General features: G+C 39.2%; 1 protein-coding gene across 1 annotated transcript in view; it reads left to right on the top strand.

Moving 5' to 3' along the window:
• The window catches only part of fbxl16 (F-box and leucine-rich repeat protein 16), a 53397-nt gene that overhangs the window by 12230 nt on the left and 17955 nt on the right, over positions 1 to 23212 (top strand). Inside the window, exons 2-4 of the mRNA XM_050068716.1 lie at positions 15126 to 15840; positions 20496 to 20738; positions 22195 to 22460. Coding sequence (XP_049924673.1) covers positions 15133 to 15840; positions 20496 to 20738; positions 22195 to 22460 — 1217 coding nt within the window. The 5' untranslated portion in view covers positions 15126 to 15132. The remainder of the gene's footprint in view (positions 1 to 15125; positions 15841 to 20495; positions 20739 to 22194; positions 22461 to 23212) is intronic.

Consider the following 23212-nt stretch of genomic DNA (forward strand, 5'->3'; position numbering starts at 1 on the left):
TATATTAATATCTGATAGTATACGTGTGACAATAATCATATGTGGATAATAACAGTAGAAGTATGACTAATGACTAATGATAACAGCAGCAGCAGGAGGCATCTGGCAGGACCACGGCAGCAGCACAACCACACACGTCACGCTGTCCAGGCACCGCTGCAATACGAGTTAACCTGAGAGACAGTGGAGCACAAAGGCTCCGGAGAAGAAGCCGAGTTAGTGACATCCAGAATGTCCGAGTTAGCAGGATGCAGTAATAGGATGAGAGAGAGAGAGAGAAAGAGAGAGAGAGAGAGAGGGGGAGAGAAGGTTCCCCTTGTGTATTATAGGGGGTCCTCCGGCAGACTAGGCCTAAGTCAGCCTAACTAGGGGCTGGTACAAGGCAAGCCTGAGCCAGCCCTATAAGCTTTATCAAAGAGGAAAGTCTGAAGTCTAGTCTTAAATGTAATAGATAACTTAACATCCAATGTTAATTTTGTAAATGTAAATGATCAGGAGAAATGTTCCTTTGCTTGGGGTTTGTTATTGACCTTTCTTCCATATCTAAGACCAGACATTGACAGGCAACATAAATATCTTTGATAATAAAAATTATGACGAAAATGTTTGTTTTCATTGTTGAGAGGAGGCACGACTAAAATGTTAGCAGTGAGCAATATGAGATTGGAGTGCAAACAGGTTGTAAAATGCCAGTAAATAGTTAGCGCCTGGGTGTTTTGCCAGCTAACCTGCAAAATACTTGCAGCAGATCAGTGTCAACGTGGGTTGTGAGCTGTTATTCGGTAGTAAATATGCAGCTGTGTGTGTCTGATTGAGGATGGTGGAGCCGTTGAATGGATTTGTGGTTTGTTAGTTGCAGTGGTGGCTGTTAGCAGCTAGCTCCGCTTGTTAGCTGGTTAACTGCAGCAGAGCAAGCACCCACCGGCTGCCGGCAGACTTCATATCTGGTGATCCAAGAACTCCACTCAGATCTGGACATAAATTTGCGTTTTCTAGGATAGCTAGAACATGATCTGCCCTACTATCCCTCTGATTGGCTAGTGCTTGTTAACTTCATTGGTCTGATTGGTGAGATTAAGGCAAAAGGTGTGAGACTGGCTAGGGTAAGGGTAAGTATGTCAGGGTAAGCCAATCAGAGGCAGAGTAAGGCAGAGTGGGGCCTTTGCTATCCTAGGAAAAGCAAATTCATGATCGGGACTGTCTCTAGAAAGTTTTCTGGTTTGGTTGTTGTTTGACAGGCATGTAGGAGGCTTGGTAATCTGTGACTGCATCTGTGCTGTATGTAGGCTTAACAGTATGAAGTCACTGCAGTTTTTTCTGACAAAGCTGAAAGTCCAGTTTTAATCACAAATCATCAGAGGACAGAAGTTTAAAACTCCAGACAAACATGTTACAGATTTAGAGAATTCAGGCTGAAATAAAATAATTTTTCTACTTCTTAACAGTGACATTGATAAATCAGAGTTCACAGAGAACCTGGGTACAAATCCTAGTTGTCAGGTTGACTTGTTATTTATTTAAGGTCTTCATGTTTGAGATGTTTAGCTTTTCAAATGATGATTAATAAGTTTGTGCTGGTAAATCATCTTTTAAACCTGTCAAAAGCGCTGTTGCAGAAATGCAAGTCTGTGAATGTGTTCAAACTATTTGTAGTTGTAGAAAATAATTATGTCCGAATGAAATTTCAATACTTGATACAACCTGTCACCTTGATTCTAATTTCTGATACCTGTATTAGCCCAACTGGATTTGTTTAAAGAGAGAAAACATTTTGACTAAAAGGAAAGACTAAAGATATAAACTGACTTTTAACAAAGAATGACTTTTCATTGAATAAAACTAGACTAAAACTATGAAAGACAAAAATGACTAAGATATGACTAAAACTTATAAGCGTTTTCATCTAAACATCAAGACTAAATCTGACGTCACCGGCTCAGTTAGGTATGTAGGTGTCTCTAACCCCCAAGCTCTTCCTGTTTCACTTGATGTCTTCAGTTTAAAAGAATTTGTTGATTATTAGGTTGAAACAGAAGCTGCTGTTTCTGGTGTAGATTTTGCAATTACATCAATCGTTAAATGTGGTTCTTCACTTGCATTTGGCAATTTTATTCACAGTCCTTCTGTTTCAATTCAATATTGGTTTTGCTTTGGAACTTGTTTGCCATACAGAGGGATAGTTTAGACCAGTGGTTCCCAACTGGTGGGTCATGGTCCAAAAATGGGCCATAGGTCCATTCTGAAAGGAGCGCAAGTGACTGTCGAACGTGTCAAGTTTGTAAAAAAAAAAAAAACACTATATTTTGAAATTCAGTGAATTTCCAGCACAGAGCTTTTATTTTGTAGTGCCATTTTCTGCTGTTGAGTGAGTGACTAACAAATAGCTACGGGCTGCAACCGCGGTCAAGTTGGACAGTTTCCCGACCATTTCCAGCAGCCTTCAGTCTGTACAGGAAGTCCCAGAAACACTCACTTCCTGTCCAATATAATGTCGATTTATACTTCCTGTCCGATATGATGTCGATTTACTAAAACATTGTCAGACATTTATTATATTATAATATTATATTTATTATAAGTTTGTTTTCAGTCTCCAGTCATGAGCACACAAGCACAAACTTCTTGTGTTTATTTGAATGATAGATTAATTTATTAAAATGTGTTACAGGTGATCTGTAATTTATGTTCATGGTTTAACCTCCATTTTACATTAACTCTCATATAAATCAGCATCATATCAGTTTGCTGCTGCAGAGCAGACCTATCGCCTCTACTACAAAAGCTAAATAAACTGTGTCTGACTATAAGGTTAATATTTTCAGAGGGAAAACAGCACAAGAAAATAGCTTTCATTAAAGATTGGTCAGATATAGTCAGGGCTTCACATCTGTACACATGTTATTATAAGAATCCTCACACCCCACTGACCACAAGTCTCTGTGAAGCTAATTACTTAAATAACTAAAACAGTCCAAATGTAATATACAGTACACTACATATAGTTTATGATAAATGTATTAAGTCTCTGACAACTAAAATTCACTACAGTCACACAACATGTTTTCTGTTCACAGAATAAACCTCCAAATCAGACAAATAAAATTTAAATACCTGGAATTCAACAAAAATTAAAAGTTTATCTTAAACGTCATATTGTTGAGTCGACATCTTAACCAATCAGCTGTTTTTCCTCTAGTAACCTAAGATCCAGACTTCCAGGAGGTTTTTACCGGGAGCCAAATTATCTGCAGAGGTCTCTTCTTCACAAAAGCAAACAGACCCAGCAATTTTAATTGGTAAAACACTGAATAAAACAGTTTCAGGTGTTTGTCAGACAATTTTTGTGATAATACAGTATATTGCCCTAAATCCTACACACTGGACCTTTCATATTCCTCATCAATCAATTTGCTTCACCACAATAGAAGCGGTTCCTTTTTGTTGAGCAGGGTGAGGTGTGGTTTTCTTTCCAACTTGTGAGTGATGTCTTGGCCCACGGCTTTGGCCTCATGTCCTTCTCTTGAAGGCTTCTCAGCCATTTGTCCTTGTCTTTGCTCTGCCTGTGTAGCAAAATACTGAGACAACCATTAGCATTTTATGCATTTCATGATGTGGGTCATTCAGTGCTGTAGAACTGCTGAGTCAGCCCACATGGAGACATGATTTACAATTTCCGTGTCTTTGGTGTCGTTTATTTGGGGAGGTTACCTCCTTAAATGTCTATGTGGCACCTTTTCACATTAAATGATACATGACTACATTTTGCTTTATAAACCTATGGATTTTGATAGCTCATATGTGTCTCAGCAAGATTTTGGCTCATGTTTATAATTTTCTGCACATTCAAAACAGATCCCACATGTGGGTGTTCTCAAGAGATTTTGATGATCAAATTGACAGAAATATAACACTGTCTTGGACTCTTTGAATGAGGAAAAAGTTAAGGGACACAGCTGTGGCAGCTCTTCACCGGAGGTGGAAAACTAACTAAAAACACTTTTCATCAGGTGCAAATTTCACCATTTATGTGGCATATCATCTACATAAAAATGACCAATATTAACTTCACCAGCCTCTGGTAAAGTGCAGCTCACAGCTTTTCAGTAGGAGGCATCGGGGAGTAGGGAGGGCGCCCCAAACAGAGCAAAGGTGACTTTAAGTCATGGAGATACAGAGACAGTGACACAGATTATTTTTTGGGCTTTTTTGCCTTTATTAGATAGGATAGTAGGAGATGGACAGGAAAGGGCGGAGAGAGAGGGCACAACACGCAGCAAAAGCCCCAGATCGGAATCAAAGCTTGTTGTTGTGAGAATTCAGCTGTTAGTACATGGGGCACACATCCTACCTACTGGGGCGCCTCCAATCGGAATTTTTTACAAGTCAAAATAACTGAAGGCTACTGTGGCCTATGGACTGTCAGAAAAAGCTAAAGCATGCACACAGACGCTGATTCGGCGCTGTTACTTCCACTGCCGTTTTAAAGGCGAGACAACTCTGTCCCTCAGTTCTGTGACTGTACCTTTTATAAAGAACAACAAGGCAGAATAACGGAGCAAAATTCCCACCTTGAACAGGCAGTGTAAAAGGGGCTTCTCATGCACAGTGTGTGTGTTTGCAAACAGATTGGAAAGCATGGTTTCGCATTGCTTAAAGTTCTCTATAGTGATTTCTAGGCTGTAAAAACATATGCCTAAATTCTTTCTGAATGTGGACAGTTGATTGAGCAGCAGCTTCTTCCCATTTTAACTCTGTGTCCCATTATATCAGCTCCATTCCTCATTTCTATTCCTTACCACGATTAGTCACATTTTACATTTACATCTTGCAAACATGTACCTTTGTGGCCTGTTACTGAAGGCTGACTTAACACTGTATTCACTGACACATTGAAGGTCAGACAGCCACAGCTGCAGTATAACACTGTTACCTCACCATTTCATTATTAATGCCACGATACGAAGAAAGATTACACATCACAGTGACTGAGCTCCAGTGCCAGAACTGCATAAAGTGTTTTACATTAAAGTGTTCTTTCTGTAATGACAGGGATCCTATTTGTTCGGACCGTTATGTAGTGTATAGTACAGTAATTTTGACTTATTTTTTCATGGTATCATTAATATTTTTTTCCAAAAGAATGAACCAGTACACGTCTCTACCTCTATAGTTCTGTTCTACACATAACAGAGGACTCACATCTTGAGCCTATAATTATGCCAGACCAGTCACCAGAAGAAAATATTTGCAATTTACATCTCTGCAAACCACAAATTCTCAACATTTGCATTTTCCAAATGTATCATACCAATATTTCTAAAATGACTTGGTTTATGAGCTGACTTTGTCCGGGGAGGTGGAGGGGATGGTGGACAGCATGGCATCCAGACAAAATGCCCACCAAGCTGCAGACCACTGCAGATCACTGTTCAAGACTAAAAATTGACAAAACTGGTTGTTTTTTGGTGAGTCATTTTTAGCGTTTCTAGCTGCTTTTTAGGCACCATATGTGGGTATTATGTAGCAATCCGTCACCATGTTTCCTGCAGGAATGCTGGCACAAAAAGTGGTTGTTTCTTACCGAGACATCACTGTTTCCAACTGCCTTTTAGGCACCAAATGTGGGTGTCTTTTAGGGACCCATGGCTGTTTTGCCAGCAGCTTTTTGGTCTCTGTAACTGTTTTGGAGGCCAAAAATTATGCATATTTAAGGGTGGGGAAAAGGACTGTCTGCAGATAGTGTCCTCGGCTTCTCAGTTAGTCCACCCATAGCTCCTCTACTGCACCACCCCATTGTCCTAATATGATCACTTATGGCTCCAAAAAACCAAGATGGCAAAATATTCAAGGCTTCAAAAAGGCGGTCCACAAACATGGGTGACGTCACGGTAGGCACATCCATTATTATACAATCGATGGCTGTAACAGACAAAGCACTCTACAGTAATGCTTCTCATTTACCCATTCACTCACATGCCGTTGGCGTCGGAGCTGCCATGCAAGGTGCTGGCCCACCCATCAGGACCAACTTGGGGTTCATTGCCTAGCTCAGACACTTGAACATGGGGACAGGAGAAGCTGGGGATTGAAACACAAACCCTTTCTACCTGCTGAGCCACAGACACCCCAAGTCAGGGGGTCTTTTAGGGACAGTGTGGGTTGAGGACTCAAATGTTGTTGGTGGTGAAGGTGATTAATTCAGCCTTACCAGCAGTTCCATGAATCATGGGATTCAGCAGAGGAGAAATAGAACTGAGTGATTCATGCGACTCTGTTTCATGGTATGTTGTGTAATAACAGAGGTATTTTGCAGTGAAACCCTACATCACTATTTGTAGTAAAACTGTATTTAAGGGGACGTGTTGCTGTGGTCATCTCTAACCTCAGGCTCTGTGTGATAGTGCTCTTCTCTTTGCACAGTTTGTTTAGCCCAGTGACATGGCTGTTAGCTGACATGGTTCAGTAGTAGTGGAGAGTCACCTTTACTGTTGGCTCTCAAAATATACTCAGCTTAATTACTGAATGACAGTTTTAACAAGGCTATTCTCATAAGTGCATGTACAGTATAATACATGTATGTACATGTAAAAATAAATGGTCAGGTCTTAATCATACCCCAATCCATCATGACACAAAGTTTTAATGATAAGTCTACACAAATGCTCCGGATTGTCAAAATGACATAAAAACTTTATGTTCACTTGACAACAAAAATTCATCCCTTGTGAGCCTGACATCATTTTTTGAGTTCTGAGTTAATTTGACTAAAATTTATAAATGCCAATTTTACCTTATTAGTTTAAGACCAATAAACAACACTAACATTGTGCACTTAACATATTGTGTTGTGCTGGGGCTAAATGGGTGGAGTTTCTCACCATGAGACAATGTGTTTAAGGCCATAAGCCGAAGAAAACTGAGTTTAAATGTGTTCTAAATCACTCAAGTTACTTGTTAGGCAGTAATTAATGTTTATGTATTTCACAATGGTCCCAATAGGTCACAGTTAACGTTGTAGTATAAGACATTTTGCACCGTGAGTTAAGTCGTATACACAGTTAGTGACACCCTGCCTGTGTGTATAGTAGAATGTCTACCATAGAGTTGTGCTAAGGTGAAATAAAGTGCGCTTCCTTGTTCAGGATCCATCTCTTTGCCTTATTTTTGTGATCAAGAAACCTAAGCTCACCACAATATCTTTTTGTAGTTAAATGAAATTAGAAAAAATGTGTACTCAATATTTTTATGTTCGTATGATATAAAGTTAAATGCTCAAACAATAACAAAAAAAGCGTATGTAAACTTCCTGTTAGACCAGGGTGATGTGACATATTAATTTTGTGTCTGATGTACTCAAAACATTTATGTTACTGTATTGTACTAAACTAAAAGTTTTGAGTGCAAGCTGTGTAATTTGAGTGACAGTGTACAAACTGACAATTTACATTAAAAGTAGAACTTTACAAAAAGACAGCCATTACAACTGACCATTAATGAAGAATCTACAAAATGCATTTAAGAAATGGCAAATATAAAGTTGAAATTAGTGTTAAGTGAGAATTTTATAGACAATTTGAGTTGTATAATATTGTGTGCATTTGTGTGAATCTTGCCTTCACTAAATGGATTGACAGACCACTGGACCTAAATGCATTGTTTGCAAACTTTAAATTACATTTTACCAATTACTTATTAAAAAGTTTATGCTTTGCAGTTTGGATACATTTTTGTCAGTGACATTATTTTTGTATTTGTTAGTGAAGATTGATGTGAGGCGTCTGCTAGGTTTTACCTCATAATGATAATTTCACTATGACAAGAATTGATGTGACTTGATGTTCACTACGATGGATTACAGCACTCAAATTTGAATAGTTTACCAGTTTATTTTGACTGGAAAGCCCTCACTGTATGTTCTAAAAACAACAGCTTGTATACAAACTGTATACATGATGGAAATAGGCAAGAAGATGCACTGTAAGGTCTGGTCTGGTCTCAAGGCGTGTTTTACAGAAGGAGAAGTATCCATAAGTTTATGTGTGTATACTTCCCAGAAGTACTTGGGCTGAGCTTTTCCCTTTTTCATCAGAGCAACTGTTCTTGCCTCCAGAATAGAGGAACAGCACATATTCACATTTTTTTTTTCTAAAGGCTCAGTATATGGGATTTAGGGGGATATATTGTCAGATATGGAATATAATATAACAACTATGTTTAATCACCTGAAAATACGAATGGTTTTGTTTTCGTTACCTTAAAATAAGCTGTTTATATCTACAAAGGGAGCAGGTCCACGGAGATTGCTGCGTTCACTGCCATGGTTCTACAGTAGCCCAGATCGGACAAATTGAGCACTTGTCACGAGCATTTTCACGGTGGCCACTGTAGTTAGAAGCCTCTCTGCGACAAGCAGTGTTGGAAAAACACTGACTTTTTTAACGTGAAACTGTTTTATTCAGTGTTTTTACTGGTTTAAATCACTGAGTCCATTTGTTTTGGAGAGGAAGAGACCTCTGAGGATAACTCAGCTCTCAGTAAAAACCTCCTGAATGTCTGGATCTTAAGTTATCAGAGAAAAAAAGGTGAGCACACAGTAGCAAGCTAGGCTAACAACTGTTGTGTCAGAGAAATACTGATTTGTGATGTAAAACTAATTTGGCTACATGTGAAAACCTCTTGAACCTCTCCATCATCAGCGTAAAAGAAACTGATTCATAACATGAACCTTTGTGGATAATTCAGCTCCAATAAAACCTCATGATCATTGAACGCCATAGGAATTCTAACCAGGAGAGAAGCAATCTGCAGTACTCACCACCAGATGCCACTGATTGCCCCTAAATCTTTGTTCTGTCCCTTTAAAGCTCCAAGGTTAGGTTAGATGAAGTACAGGCCAGTGGTTTCAGTAAATAAGTGGGACATTATCAAAGAGAAATTGTGCAATGGTCACTTCTCAGTCAAATATTAACATTGTACAGTGTATGACTGACTAAAGGCCTAAATGCAAAGTAGCAGTACGCATTAGTAGGTGTAATTTTTGGCACACATTTAGAATTGTCCTTTTTTAAATTAAAATAATCAGTATCAACATTCAGACATTGTTTAGCAGCTCATACAAAGTGCATTATTTGGCAAACTGTACAAATAATACAACAATGTACAGTTACTAATGTACACACATTTGCTAGTCTTAAACAATTATGTATACACTAAATTCTCTCAAGAGAAGACTGTGTATGTGGAGTTTATCCATTAAAACTGACATTTACAATAAAACACATGCCCTATTCTCATGAACATAAAATGTAATTTTCTTGCACTGTGTACTCAGACCAGGATCAGTACTGATTCATTACACTAATATAAGATCTGTGGTTCATGAGCCACAAAGAAAAACAACTGGCGGAGCGACGGAAGTAGATATCATGGTACATAAAAGCCTCCATCACAGCTGTCTTTATGTCGGAAAGAACTTAGAAATAATAACGTCGGTTGGAGTCTGTCAGAGTCTGTCAGAGCACAAATGATTGACACTTAACTCAGACGTCACATGGACGACCTGACAACTATGACATAAGAAAGACATAAAGTTTAAAACACATGAACACATTAGTTGTTTGGATGAATGTGTGGCTAATTAGCCGAGCTGCAGATGACTTACCTATGACTTACCTTACTGGCCCCAGTGCACGCTATTGTGATGGGCACTAGTGCACGCTTGTTATAAGGTGCACACACACACACACACACACACACACACACACACACACACACACTGAGGAGGGATCCCTCTTCCAGGACGGACAGACGTGCAATAGATGTCGTACAGAACAGATCAACATGATAAATTAACAGTAATCTGTATGACACAATGAGACAGAAAGAGAGAGAGACAGGAAGAGAGACAGAGACAGAGAGAGATGCAGGACAGACGGTAATGACAATAGCTTACAACAACATTAATGAAAATAATAATATTATAATTCTAATTACAGCTATTGTGATACAATATGTTGAAAGTATATTAATATCTGATAGTATACATACAACATACAACAAACTTATAAATATATATACTATATATATATATATATATATATATATGTACATTTATATATAGTTTATTCAGATTTTTTGTAGTTTATGTAGAACAAGTGTTCAGTTTTGTTATAGATTGCTACTGATTATTTTACCAAGAAAAGAAAAGAAAAGAAAAGAAAACAAAAGAAAGGAAAACAAAAAGAAAAGAGAATCCTGACAGAAATTGGTTTGCATTGTATAGCAAATGGCACTATTTTTAATTTAATGTAATTTTCTTCTTTTTTTTTTTTTGTAAAAACACAGGTGTAGTTCTGCGGTGGCAATCTGGGTCATTCGCAATTGCACTGCTTGTACTGTCTACATTTACGCCCCTGCTGTTCACTAGCTGAAGCACAGAATGTATTTTAACTATGAATGTAGAATAACACTGTGAGAAGATAACCATTCATAACCATACATTTGAAATTAATACATTTATTGTGTCTATATTACACCAGTTGAGCAACAGCTTCTGCTCAGGTGAAGCATCATTACTTGGACAAATAATGTAGGTTTGTTTATGATTATAATTACATGTAAATGATCATTCAGGACAGCACTGTATGTGGTAGCATAGCATTTTTTTAAGGAAGAGATGGGGGACATTTTGAGCATTGAGGGGAATGTGTCTTTTCCAATATATATTAAAACTACTATTATACAAACTTGCTGTAGTTGTTTTAGTAGCAGTGTTTGTTTAGTCAGTTTACAATTGTGGAGACAAGGGTTTTATTGTGAAGAGCCGGATGTCCTGTTATTGTTGCTTCTGGTGGATCACAGGCAGCAGCAGAGCTCGCAGATGCTTCAGCATCCCTGCCTCCCTGCCTGAAAAGAGACACCACAGCCACATGACATAACAGACGGAGGAATGGTAAATATAGATTTTGCTGTAGCTGTACATACAATGAACTTGAATTTTATCATAGCGTGCCTGTGACATCTGATGGGTTAGCCTGACATTGCTCTGAAACATGTCTGCTTTTTTGAAACATTTCACAGTGCTCGCTGTAGCCAGTCTAGCTGACAACATTGCTGTATTATGTAATGGATGAACCTCGGTGATGCTACAGTGGAGGCAGAGCCAGTCTCCATCTGCTAAGGGACCGACAACAAATACTTTAGAGTGATAAAACGTAAAATTCTGCCGGATGTGGTTATACTGAAAAGTGTTCTCACTCTTTCATAGACAGTATGTACATGTATATAGATGTATGTGTAAATGGGTGTAGCAAGTGGCTATAGTGCAGCTGGTTGTTTCAGTAGAGTGGGACAGAGAGATGCTGTTTTGTGTGAAGCCCTGTAGTCAGCATGTTACATAACTGAGCGGTTTGAGCCTGTGAGCTGTCCTCCTGCTGCTGATACAGTGAGATCACAGAGAACAGGCTCGATGAGGCCATGGGCCACAGCATTCATTTACACTATGATGTGTTTTCAATTGGATACAACGTCCAGCTCTGTTGAATACAAACCACAAAAGAGAAGCTGCCTATTCAAACAATATGCTTATGATAGTCACAACATTTTGACTCCGCTGACTGCAAACTGGTTTTCAGTCATATGCCAAATATTTCCTTGTAAAAACTGCTCAGATGTGAGGATTTGCTACCTTTATCTGGTTTGTACCAATTGAATATTTTTTTACCTCCATTGTCAGACAAAATGGATGATTTGTAGTGAAGTGCTATAGAGATAAATCCTTCCATAATGTATATGTTATGTTACAGTAGCTAAGTCATTATATAGATGTACGTCTGAAAAATAATTGAGAGTAAAAATTTGCTCTTAAACTTGGAAATATTACTTTGACAAAACAATCTTAACTCAAGGTCCACTTACAAGCTTTTTCCAAAGTACAAGTGTCTGATCCAAAATGCATCTTGCAGTCTACATAGACTGCAGAAAATAATTAATTTAGTCATCGTGACATTTGGTTTGTGGACTCCCTATGTCAAAGCCTCAAGTTTTGCATGTCGCTGTCGCCATCTTTGGTTTTGGAGCCAGAAGTGACGCTAGTTTCCAGCTTGGCTAGCATGGGTCATTTACAGCAATGGATACCAGTAATAATACTAATGTTTTGCTGGCAAAAAACACACTTCAAACTGTTTACACAAAATTTACCCACTAGAAAACCTGAACTTCTTATAGCATTTTTTTTTAGCACAACCAAATGCTGAACAAGACACTGAAACCTGAATTGCATGTCATTTTCGTTTTGAAAAAGTTCTGCGTTCAGACGACTGCATTTTGTAACTAAAGTAAAGTTTACCGTTTTCGGTTGAAATCATTGTTGTATGGGTAAGGAGTTAGCTCAGTTTTCATGGATCTGGTGTAATTGTCATCGTGGGTGATGCTTGGTGCTTTAGTTGACTGTATCCAACATGGTGGCTGATTCACAAACTTATTTTCTCATTTTACAGCTAATCAGTACACTAAAATATATTTCTGAAAACATCTGAGGTGACAAATAGGTAATGCAGTAACAGAATCTTGATTCATATTTGATCAGTGCTGCCCAGTTTGACAGTTTGACTGCAGTTCACGATCAGTTATTGACATGATTGACAGCTGCGTTAGAGAGTCCTGGGTTCTGATTAGTTGTTTTTGGTGCGCCACAGTTGATCTTAGCGAATGCCATTACAGGCAGTTGGAAGTGGAGGAGGGACATAAGTTTTTCACATACTATCTGTCTCATGGACTTCTTTCAGAATATAGTGACAGTTTTCAGCAAACATGACACACTGCAGGAAAAGCAGCAATGTCTCAGCAAAAAAAACGAAAACAAAAAACAACTGTGTTTCATGCCTAAAAAGCCACAGGAAAAACAGCAATTACTACAAAACAACCAGGTTTGTTGAATATTGGACTCGCACAGTGGTCTGCAGCTCAGCAGGCGTCCAGCCAAGGTGTCACACCATCCGTCCCCTCCACCTTCAGACAAAAATGTCAGCTTATATACTATGTCACTACAGATATGCTGATATGTTTGAAATGTGCAAATGTAATGTATTTGTAGTTTGTAGAAACATACAATGGCATTATCTTCTTCTAGCGACTGGGCTGAATAAAAAAATCCATAGAAATATTTCAAACCAGTCCTGTACAATAATCCATTTCTCCGCTGTTGTTCTGTTTGTGCAGTATGTCAGCTTAGTCTGAAGTCTGACATTGACCAGCTGGACTTGTATTCAACACGAGTAGCTCTATAAGGATAGCATCAGTTCTTATTGCACTAATCCCATATGATTCACCACAGTAGGCTACTGTTGTAATATTTGAAATGAGCAAGGACACACATGCAGAGAAGGGGGGTGTCCAACTCTTTCCAACTCTGTTCATCAGTGTCCTGGGAAAAACCCAGTCTTCAAAAACATGTTTGGCCCAGCATTGGTACAAGCCATCAAACTCTTTAGAAATACTAATGGAGATCCCGAGAAACCTTATGTATGCTATCATACTGAAGATTGGAAAAATGTGCATAAAATGATCCTCAAATGTTTTGGCCACCCACTCCATAAACAGAATTCCTTTAAAATGCCAAAAATTGTGAAACTAAGATGCGACATGTTAAAGTGTCTATTAGCACATTGCACATTGTGCTCTAAAATCTGTGTCCAGGAAACTTAAGTTTGTCTTAAACTTCACCAGATCTGTCCAGAGCATTAAATAAAATGACAGAACAGTGAGTCAAAGCAGATACTTTTTCCTACTTTAGTACACAGAGGGCCGAATTCACAAAGAATGAACTGCGGCCGCTGATAGCACCTTGAATTGCACTTCACTTGCACCCGCAGTTTGCTCCGTCTTAACGTCCTATTCACAAAGGATATTGCGCTAATGATATACCAGCGCAAACACACCCACAAAGTTTGGCAGCTGAGTGCAGTTTGCCCCTGATTTGCCCCTGATTGCAATAAGCCACACATGGCAAAGTATAAATGCTGGCTTTGCGCCAAGAACACCGTGGCAGAACAATGGCAGACTTTGTTTGGCAAAGTACTGAATACTGTATACCCTCATGTAGTGATGTCTGCTGGTGAGTCAGTCTAACAGTGTCGGATGGGTTGAGGCTGTGGATTTGACCAAGTTTGACCACTTTATCACTATTCCCTCTCACTTGTAGCTGTTTTTTCGTTATCTTTTGAATTTAATATGAATTATGGAACCGTTTTTGTTCACGTTTGTTTCCCCCGTTTCGTAAAATAAATTATTGAAAGTTGCTTTTGAAGTGCGTGACAGAAGTGCGTTTTGAGAACGACCGCAGACTGTCACCTGTTCAACGCATCAATATCTTCGGATGCCATTAAAGTAATAATGATTATAATAATAATGTCAAAATATTATTTACAGACTGATTTAACAGACGATCACTGCTGCCACGATCACTGGAAAGTCTGGGCGAGAGGCTTCCACAGAGGAGCGCCCAGTTTGCACCAGCTTTCTAAAGACGTTATTTACTTCACTCAAACTGCGTGTGGCTATTAGCGCTGGTGTTAGTGAATTAGACGTTGTTTATCAATGAGGCTCATTTGCATAGAAAGGGGCAATTTTTCCGCCAAATATATGCATATTACCTCATTTAAATACGTGCAAGTAACACCGAAGCACCGAGACGCAATCTGCTTGGCAGCGCAGTTAGTGGAGCATTTCACCCTCTGCGCGTGCTTTGTGAATTAGACCGTATCTGTTTGCTCCATTTTTACCGGTTTAGCGGCCGCAAAGGCCACGCAATCCTTTTGTGAATTCGGCCCAGAATGTCTTCTGTCAGCCTTTTCACTTAATTAATTTTAACTTCCAGTTTTGACAGCATTACCATTTATCTTCTAACGCTGCCAGTTTTACAATTCAGTTTCCAGGTTTTTTAGCAATGCTTTACAATTTCAGCTGTCAGCATTTACACATATTTCTTGCAGGAAATGTATTTTCTTGGTAATCTTTTGAGTTCGTAAGCAGTCTATTCTTTACACATTCCAGCCTGTTATAAATTATTCTTTGCACAAAAGTTTTTAGTGTTTGATGACACACAGCACTTTTTTCTCTTTCACCAGGTTCCCAATGTTGAACATGTCCACCCCCAGCGAGCTGAAGTCTCCCTGCGTGACTCGCAACGGTATGGTGAAGTTGCCCCCCAGCCAGCCCAACGGTCTGGGAAGTGCGAGTATCACCAAGGGGACACCTGCTGCCAAGAACCGTCTGTGCCAGTCCTCCTCGGTACCCTCCATCCTGCCTCCTCCACCGTCCTCCCTTCCCTACCACCACCACCACCACCTGGACGGCTCTGGCATGCCCAACTCAGCAGCCTCTCTCCTCGGCTCTGACATGGAGCCTGGAAAGCCTCTGATGGGCTTGAAGCCATCCCTTCGCCAGCTTCCCCCTCTCACTCTACCCAAACCCATGCTGCTGGAACGCCAGCTCGTCCTGGATGAGAAGCTGCTCAACCGATTGCTCTGGTACTTCACCACAGCTGAAAAATGTGTGCTGGCGCAGGTATGCAAGACATGGCGTAAGGTGCTGTACCAGCCCAAGTTCTGGGAGGGTGTGACACCCATCCTGCATGCTAAGGAGCTATATACCCTGCTGCCCAACGGGGAGAAGGAGTTTGTCAGTCTGCAGGCCTTCGCCTTGCGTGGATTCCAGTCTTTCTGCTTAGTGGGCGTCTCAGACCTGGACATTTGTGAGTTCATCGACAACTACCCCCTGTCCAAGAAAGGTGTTCGCTCAGTCAGTCTCAAGAGGTCCACCATCACAGATGCTGGTTTGGAGGTGAGTCAGGATGTGTTTAAAAAAGAGAGGGGTTATTGAATGAGAATTATCCCTGATCTTAGAGATGATTCTAAATTGCACGTAGTGGATAGTTCAGGGTACCTGGGAGATTAGAGCATTCCTATACTCCCTCACAGTCTCAGCTGCATTTTAGGCAACAAAGTAGTGGCACAGGTCTGCAACAGTTGTGAGCAGCAGCCAATATATGGTTATTGTGGAAAGATCCACAAAATATTACTATAATTTCCCCTGCTTCATATTTATTATTTATTAATTATATTATATTTGATCTTATTTTAGTAAGAAGTCCTCCAGCTTTTTAATTGTGATGGCATAGAAACTCATCACTTCCTTCCTTCTGTGCCATCACTTGTGAGATGGTAACTGAAGACACTTTCCAGTTAAACTAGTTACCTCTTAGTCTGTATATAAGTGGATATATTTGGCCAGCACAGGTACCTGTTGTTTGCATTATAATAACACAGCAGTTTAAACAGCACTCTTTGAGACATTTAAAGAAACTATGATTTTTCCTTTACTTTTATTCTCATAATCTCTGCCTTTATGCTGTCATATTCCATCGCTAAGAACAAAAGAGGCATAATGTTTGTAGAGTGTTTCTCAGATGGCTCTTCATACCTGCTAGGCTAGGCTGCTATTCTTGGATGAGTGGATGGTTGCCATGGAGAAAGCTGGAATTGTTGGCTGCATGGTCTATATATGGACTTTCCTGTTGCGGGGCGCTGATTTGTACATTACCATTTTGATGCACTTTAAAAGGAGAACTCCATTTGAAAATAGAGTGGAAAGGGAAGTCAAAACCAAATGCAAAGAAAAAAAATGAAGGTCTTAGTTTAACAGCACAAGACTGTAGAGATTGTGTATCAATTTAAACTCAGCTCTGTATGATAAAACGGTATTTCATCCTGCCTCTTTTTGCAAAAAAAAAAGAATGGTTATTACAGCTCATTTTTATTTCATCCTGGAAGTTTTTATTTCAAAATATTTTTTCAAAATCTTTGTCTGTAAATTGTGTCAAACAGGCAAGAGCCAGTACTGTAACCATTTTTTTTTTTTTTGTATATACATAAAGTACAGAACAGGGCTGCCTGCTAGCTCACCTGGTAGAGCAGGCGCCCCATATAAAGGCTGTGCCCTTGCTGCATGTCACCCCCATGTTAAATATATTTAACAAGATAATAAATCACAGAATAAAAACAGAGATTATTAAAATAGAAGTTAAAATTATAGTGTCTTCAGAAGTTCCGTGCTCTGTTGCCATTGTACAAACAAGGCAGTTGTGTTGCTTAATGTCCTAAAACGCAGATTGATAGGGCTGTACCAGACTCAGAATTATGTCAGTCAAATCAGATTTTGCTGTTCAATATCAATATTCCATTTTTTTTTTTCCATTTAAAGTTTTGAAGTTTGAATAGGGCTCAGCAGGATGTTCAGTGTGACAGAGGCATTTATTGATATAGTACACAAGCTAAGGGCGCTAACAACAGATAGGAAATATGCAATAACATTTTTGGCGACATTACATATCAAACAAAATCCCAGAAACTGTGTCATATTAAGTTACTGTGAGCTGTAAATTCACCACTTGCAAGCAAAAGAGAGAAGATAATGTTATCTCAGAGCCTTACGGGGGAAAGTTTCTCCTCCTGTGTGCCGCAGCTGTCTTTACCAAAAAGTTTTAAGAGTGCTCACTGCGCAGCAAAAATGGGGACCAAAACATCCCCAGGAATATACCGCACAGCACACTGACTATACCAAAAATAAAAAAAGAGAGAGAAAAAAAGACTGCTCAGCTTGAAGCAATCTCAGTCGACTGCAGGGTCTCTGACTAATGATTTGAACCTCTGACTCTCAAGGGCCAGCCCTACAAATTAATAACCAAAATCAGACTGAGGGGTAATAATATTTATGAACCTGATATTTATGTGTCAAGGCAGGTGACTACATGGTCAATGTTGATATTATTATGCTCATGCCATTTTCTCCTAAATTGTTTCACAGTTTGACTCATCTCAAATAAAAAACAGTTTTCAAATAATCTAAAAAAAAAATAGCCAGGATGAACAAATATAGCCTGGCTTCTCATACAGGCTGGGAAAAAAATGTAAAACTTTATTCTATATTCCTCTATTTAGTGTTTATTATTTCTAAACAGTGTACAGATTTAATACAGGGTCTATAACACATAGTTGTAAGCAGTTAGGGACCGTTTTCATTAATGCACTGTATATACACTACTACAAAAATTGAGTAACACTGTGACACTAACTACCTTATTGGAAAATAATGTTTTTAATCATTAATTTTTGCCACTGTTTGTCATAGACTCAACACTACCAAACAAAAATCAAAGAAACTAACAAAACACAAAACAAATCAAACAAAGCAGCGCTGTAATGAAGCTGTAATAAACTTTCTTATTATTAAAAAAAAAAGCAGGATGAAGTAACATTTCATAATGCTGAGGGTTAGTACAGTGATACTAAGTTTTAAATGTTTATTTGATAAGAATCTCATGGTTATATTACATATGTTGTGTCTTTATGTATCAGTAATATAGAATATTGTTTTCATGAGGCCCCTTTGTTTAATAATATTGAACACATTTTTTTATTTCTTGTAGCTCGATGAACAAGTGTAAAAACATTTTAAAAATATTTTCAGTTCTGCAGCGCTTGTAGCTGATGTCTCTATATATTATTGTCTCAGGTGGACCATTTAGTGGAACTGGAAAGTAATTAATTTTGCTCGAAACTGAGGATGTTCATGCAAACAAAGCTGTAAACACGTACTCTGCATCTGAAAGCAAATACTTTACATGTTCATAAGATCTTTGTTTACCAGGGACACCTGAGAAAACTAAAAATGTTACCCTTAGGCTCATTGTCTTAAAAGGCAAACAGTCAATGCCAACATAAGTGGGTTAGAAAGAACGTATACCTTTTCAAAGTTTGGAAAAGGATTCAAAGATGCACAGCTTTACTGACTTGAAACAAGATCATTAAGTAGAAAGAATGAAAAGGAGTCTTACATAAGCGATCAAGAAATAATTTTGACTGCATGAGTCTTGGACACTTAACCTTGGGCCTTTATTAAATGTTGCTATCCTTTTTTTCATTAGTATTGTTGACAACTAATGTCAGAGAGCTGGTCCTGTATACCAACCTGTTCTCATTCCCAGGTCGTCAATACTGCAAGTATTACTTTACCCACTGATTGGCTCACACAGTTGTTAATCATGTTGTAAAATCCCCATTTTATAGCACTGAATAACTAATTAAAACCAAACTTATCAGAAACACACTTGAACATACAGCAGTGTAATAAAAACTACCTTAAATGATAGGAACCATCTTTGGTAAAAATTTATTAGATGTGTACTTTGAGTTTTTAGTTTGGCCTATTACCCATCTGCTAACATGGAAGGCTTCATGACGTATACTGCAGCCAGCCAGATCCAGATGTTTTGGCTTCACTTTTGAGGAACTGTCATGTTCAATATTTTTTCAATTTTATTTATAAAGCCCAATATCACAAATCACAATTTGCCTCACAGGGCTTTACAGCATACGACATCCTCTGTCCTTAGGACCCTCACAAGGGTTGACCATCTTTATATACAGTCTATGGCTGAAACACATAGTAACACATGGGGGATGTTGTAAAACAATTGCAGTTGATTAATCGTGCAGTTCTGCTTCACTATGGGGGTTGTGACACTCATAAAAATGTATCCACTGATTTAGAGACATCTCTTTCCCAAAGTAAGTCGATGGGAAGAAGTCTTTTTGGCCCCTATAACATCAAGTGACGGACTGAGAAGTTGTGGTTACAAGGTTTGGCCACTATGCCAAAGTGGCCTCGAAGTCCAGTGTACTTCCTGCGGGCTTGGTTAGGTTTCAAAAAGAGATTGTGATTTGGGTTAAAATAAGTATGTTTGTCATGTAACATGACGTAAAAACTTTTGGCTAGTGATGTCCAAATGAAGCTTAATGAACCAGTTGTATTTGCTGAACCCACTAGATGGCGCTCTTGGTGTAATGAGAAAGGCTCAAGGGATGGCAATGCAGTTTGGTTTCAACTAGCAATGGCCGACTAAGCTTCATGAACTATTTTCTTTATTTTGGGTCCGCTCTGGCACTCTTTGTTCAACAAAGGGTTGAAACCAAACTGCATTGCCATCCCTTGAGCCTTTTTCATTACATCACTACTTTTCGCGAGTGATGTCAGTGCGCAGTGACTGTGTGTACAATGTGTGACATTACGTGAAAACAACATTGACTTTTAGTTTCACATGGGACTGGGCTGCAGTCTCCTGGATGAAAGTCTTGTTTTGTTCGACCCATCCACTTTCCCTCCCTTCTTCCTGCCCTACAAGGACTTCGTTGCTCTTTGTCAGTTGCCCTCAGCATCAGCTATTGCCGTGGATGGGTTTACATTGGAGTAAAAGACGCTAAAGGATGCCTTCGGCGTCGATATCGCATGCTGAGTATTGTGACAGAGTGTCAGTATTTGCCCTGAGAATGAGAGGGGGCTAAATATACACTCACCTTTTCACTGGTACTTGCACTGTATCTAATATAGCATCAAATTGTTTCCATCAGTGATTCATTCTGCTGGCTTTTTTGTTGCAGGTCATGTTGGAGCAAATGCAAGGCCTGATGCACCTTGAACTGTCAGGCTGTAACGACTTCACAGAGGCTGGCTTGTGGTCCAGTCTGAATGCCCGGCTAACTTCCCTCAGCGTCAGTGACTGCATCAATGTGGCCGATGACGCCATCGCTGCTATCTCACAGCTCCTACCCAACCTATCAGAGTTGAGCCTGCAGGCCTACCACGTCACTGACACGGCCATGGCTTATTTCACAGCCAAACAGGTGGGATGTCACAAGACAAACTCAGTATCTCTGTACTATACCATTCACCTCCACACACACCTTAATTCTCATTGAGGGTATCAAGTGATTTTGAGTTGACAGACAATTTTTTATCCCCGTAAAGTTCTTATCCCTAATAAGCATATTTATCCTTCCATGCATTAGCTATACCCACTTATCCTTGGTATTTTTTATCCCAGACCCCATTTTCCCATGTTTTTGTGTTGAAGTGACCAATTGGAACAAACATCTTTGAAACTGATCCACTATTCACAACTGTGAAACAGGCTGCAATGAGATTCCTGCAGGCAATTGAGCACCGTCAGTTTACATCCACTAAATGTGCTTGTTTTTGCCACTAAAAGGCTCACATTGTTGTTTGACAGCATTATGGAGAGGATCCTGCAGAGAAATGAAACATTTTTCTTTACCTCCCAATGGTCTGTTTGTTATTGTGACCAAGTCTCACTCAAGGTGAAGTCTTGTTCTGCAGTCTCAGGAGAGGTGACTTGCTACTGGAACAAAACAATTGAAATGTTAGCGAGAGTTGGAAGAAGAATGCCTGGAAGAGTTTGTTGTGGTGGAGTACAGAAGGTGCAGCTGAATGTTATCTAATGTTTTTTGTGTCATGGCTGAATATTTAGTTGATTTCAAAAATGTGGAAAAATCTTCAAGACTTTTCCTTCAGTGAGATTTGGTGAATAAACAGATTGGATCAGTGAAAGGTAAAAAGAACATTTCATTTCTCTATAGGAATCCTTTCCTAAATGTGGTCAGATGCTTCAAATAACAATCTGAGCCTGTCAGTGGCAAAAACAAGCACTTTAAATGGACATAAATTGATGTTGCACAATTTCCTGTAGGAATTACATCGCAGCCTGCTCACTGCTGTGGCTGCACTGTTCTCTCTCAATACTGGAACAGTTTCAAAAACTTTTAGTTTAATTACTGAGTATTAAAGGAAAGGTTAAAAAAAAGTTTTATAGAATTAGTTTCATAAAAAATAATGTGAAATATATTTATTTCAATTTCAGTGATTATATGAAGAAGATTGTCTGGTGATATTTTGCTCAATTGATTCAAGTGAGGAATTAAATCAAATTAAATATATTGAGGGCCAAGTTAAATGAAAATGCATATAGTGGAAGGTGTCTGATTTTTGGTATTGAGGCTGTATCCAGGAAAAGATTTTAACTGATTTATTTTGAGATTTTGAGAAACAGAGGCATGAAGGTTGTTGGTTTATAAATAAAAAATGGATGGTGCCACAGGTGCAGCATATTCAATAGTTAGAGGTCAAAGAGAGCCACGCAGGAGTAGATTTTTGTTCAGAGTGGAGTTACACTTAAAGGCCCATGACAGACTCATCCTCAATAATAATGAAGCCGCCTCAGGTTGTTATCAATTTCCTTTTATTCACTTACATAATCAATCTAAAATTACCTTCCACCCACAGGGTTACACCACCCACACTCTGCGGCTTCACTCCTGCTGGGAGATCACCAATCATGGTGTGGTCAACATGGTGCACAGCCTTCCCAACCTGACTGCCCTCAGCCTCTCCGGCTGCTCCAAGATCACTGACGATGGTGTGGAGCTGGTTGCTGAGAACCTGCGTAAGCTCCGCAGCCTGGACTTGTCCTGGTGCCCTCGGATCACTGACATGGCCCTGGAGTACATAGCCTGTGACCTGCATAAACTGGAAGAACTGGTGCTGGACAGGTCAGTGATACTGTGCTTTCATCCCTGTGAAAACCTGATGTGCAGAGGTGGGCAGAGTAGCCAAAACTGTAGTCTTCAAAATAATTACTATGGGTAAGATGGTATTTTGGCCATTCTACACTCACTACTTTTAGGTTTCAATAATGTATACATCAGTGAATCTAGATATTTTACCAATCTTAGGCCGGATCCAAAGTGGATGAGGCTATTGACAATCAACCAAAAAAAATGCAGCATAGTTCATCCACAGCAGTGTAACATTAAGTGCATGTATGTCTTAATTTGTGTAACCTGTACAGTATAATGTAATCCAATACAACTCCTCTGCCAGAAAGTGTATTTTCATGATGCCCATAATGTTAGTTTGTTGTTTACAGTATCATAGAGGTGTTAAATTAATGATATGTTTTAACACTGAGGTCATGGTTAGTGAAGGTGTTGCACTGGGCTGCATTAAAATTCAGCCAGTTCTCATTCCCAGGTCAACAAATACCTGCGCTTTGTTAAGCACCTCGGCATCTCATAGCGATGCACAGGGCACCCTTAGTGTCTCGATGTGACTCACAGCTGAAATACATTGTAACATGTGGCTCCTGCTGTGAAACAGTCGTGGTTAGGTGTAAGCAACAAAACTACCTGGTTAGGTGTAAAAATAAGATAATGTTTTGGGTCAAAGTTAGGATGTTTGTAACGTAACCTGATGTGGCATAAATACATCATGTGAGTGATGTAATTGTGTGATGTATGTAAAT

Source organism: Epinephelus moara, chromosome 18, assembly GCF_006386435.1.
Source record: "Epinephelus moara isolate mb chromosome 18, YSFRI_EMoa_1.0, whole genome shotgun sequence".
Classification (NCBI taxonomy): Eukaryota; Metazoa; Chordata; class Actinopteri; order Perciformes; family Serranidae; genus Epinephelus; species Epinephelus moara.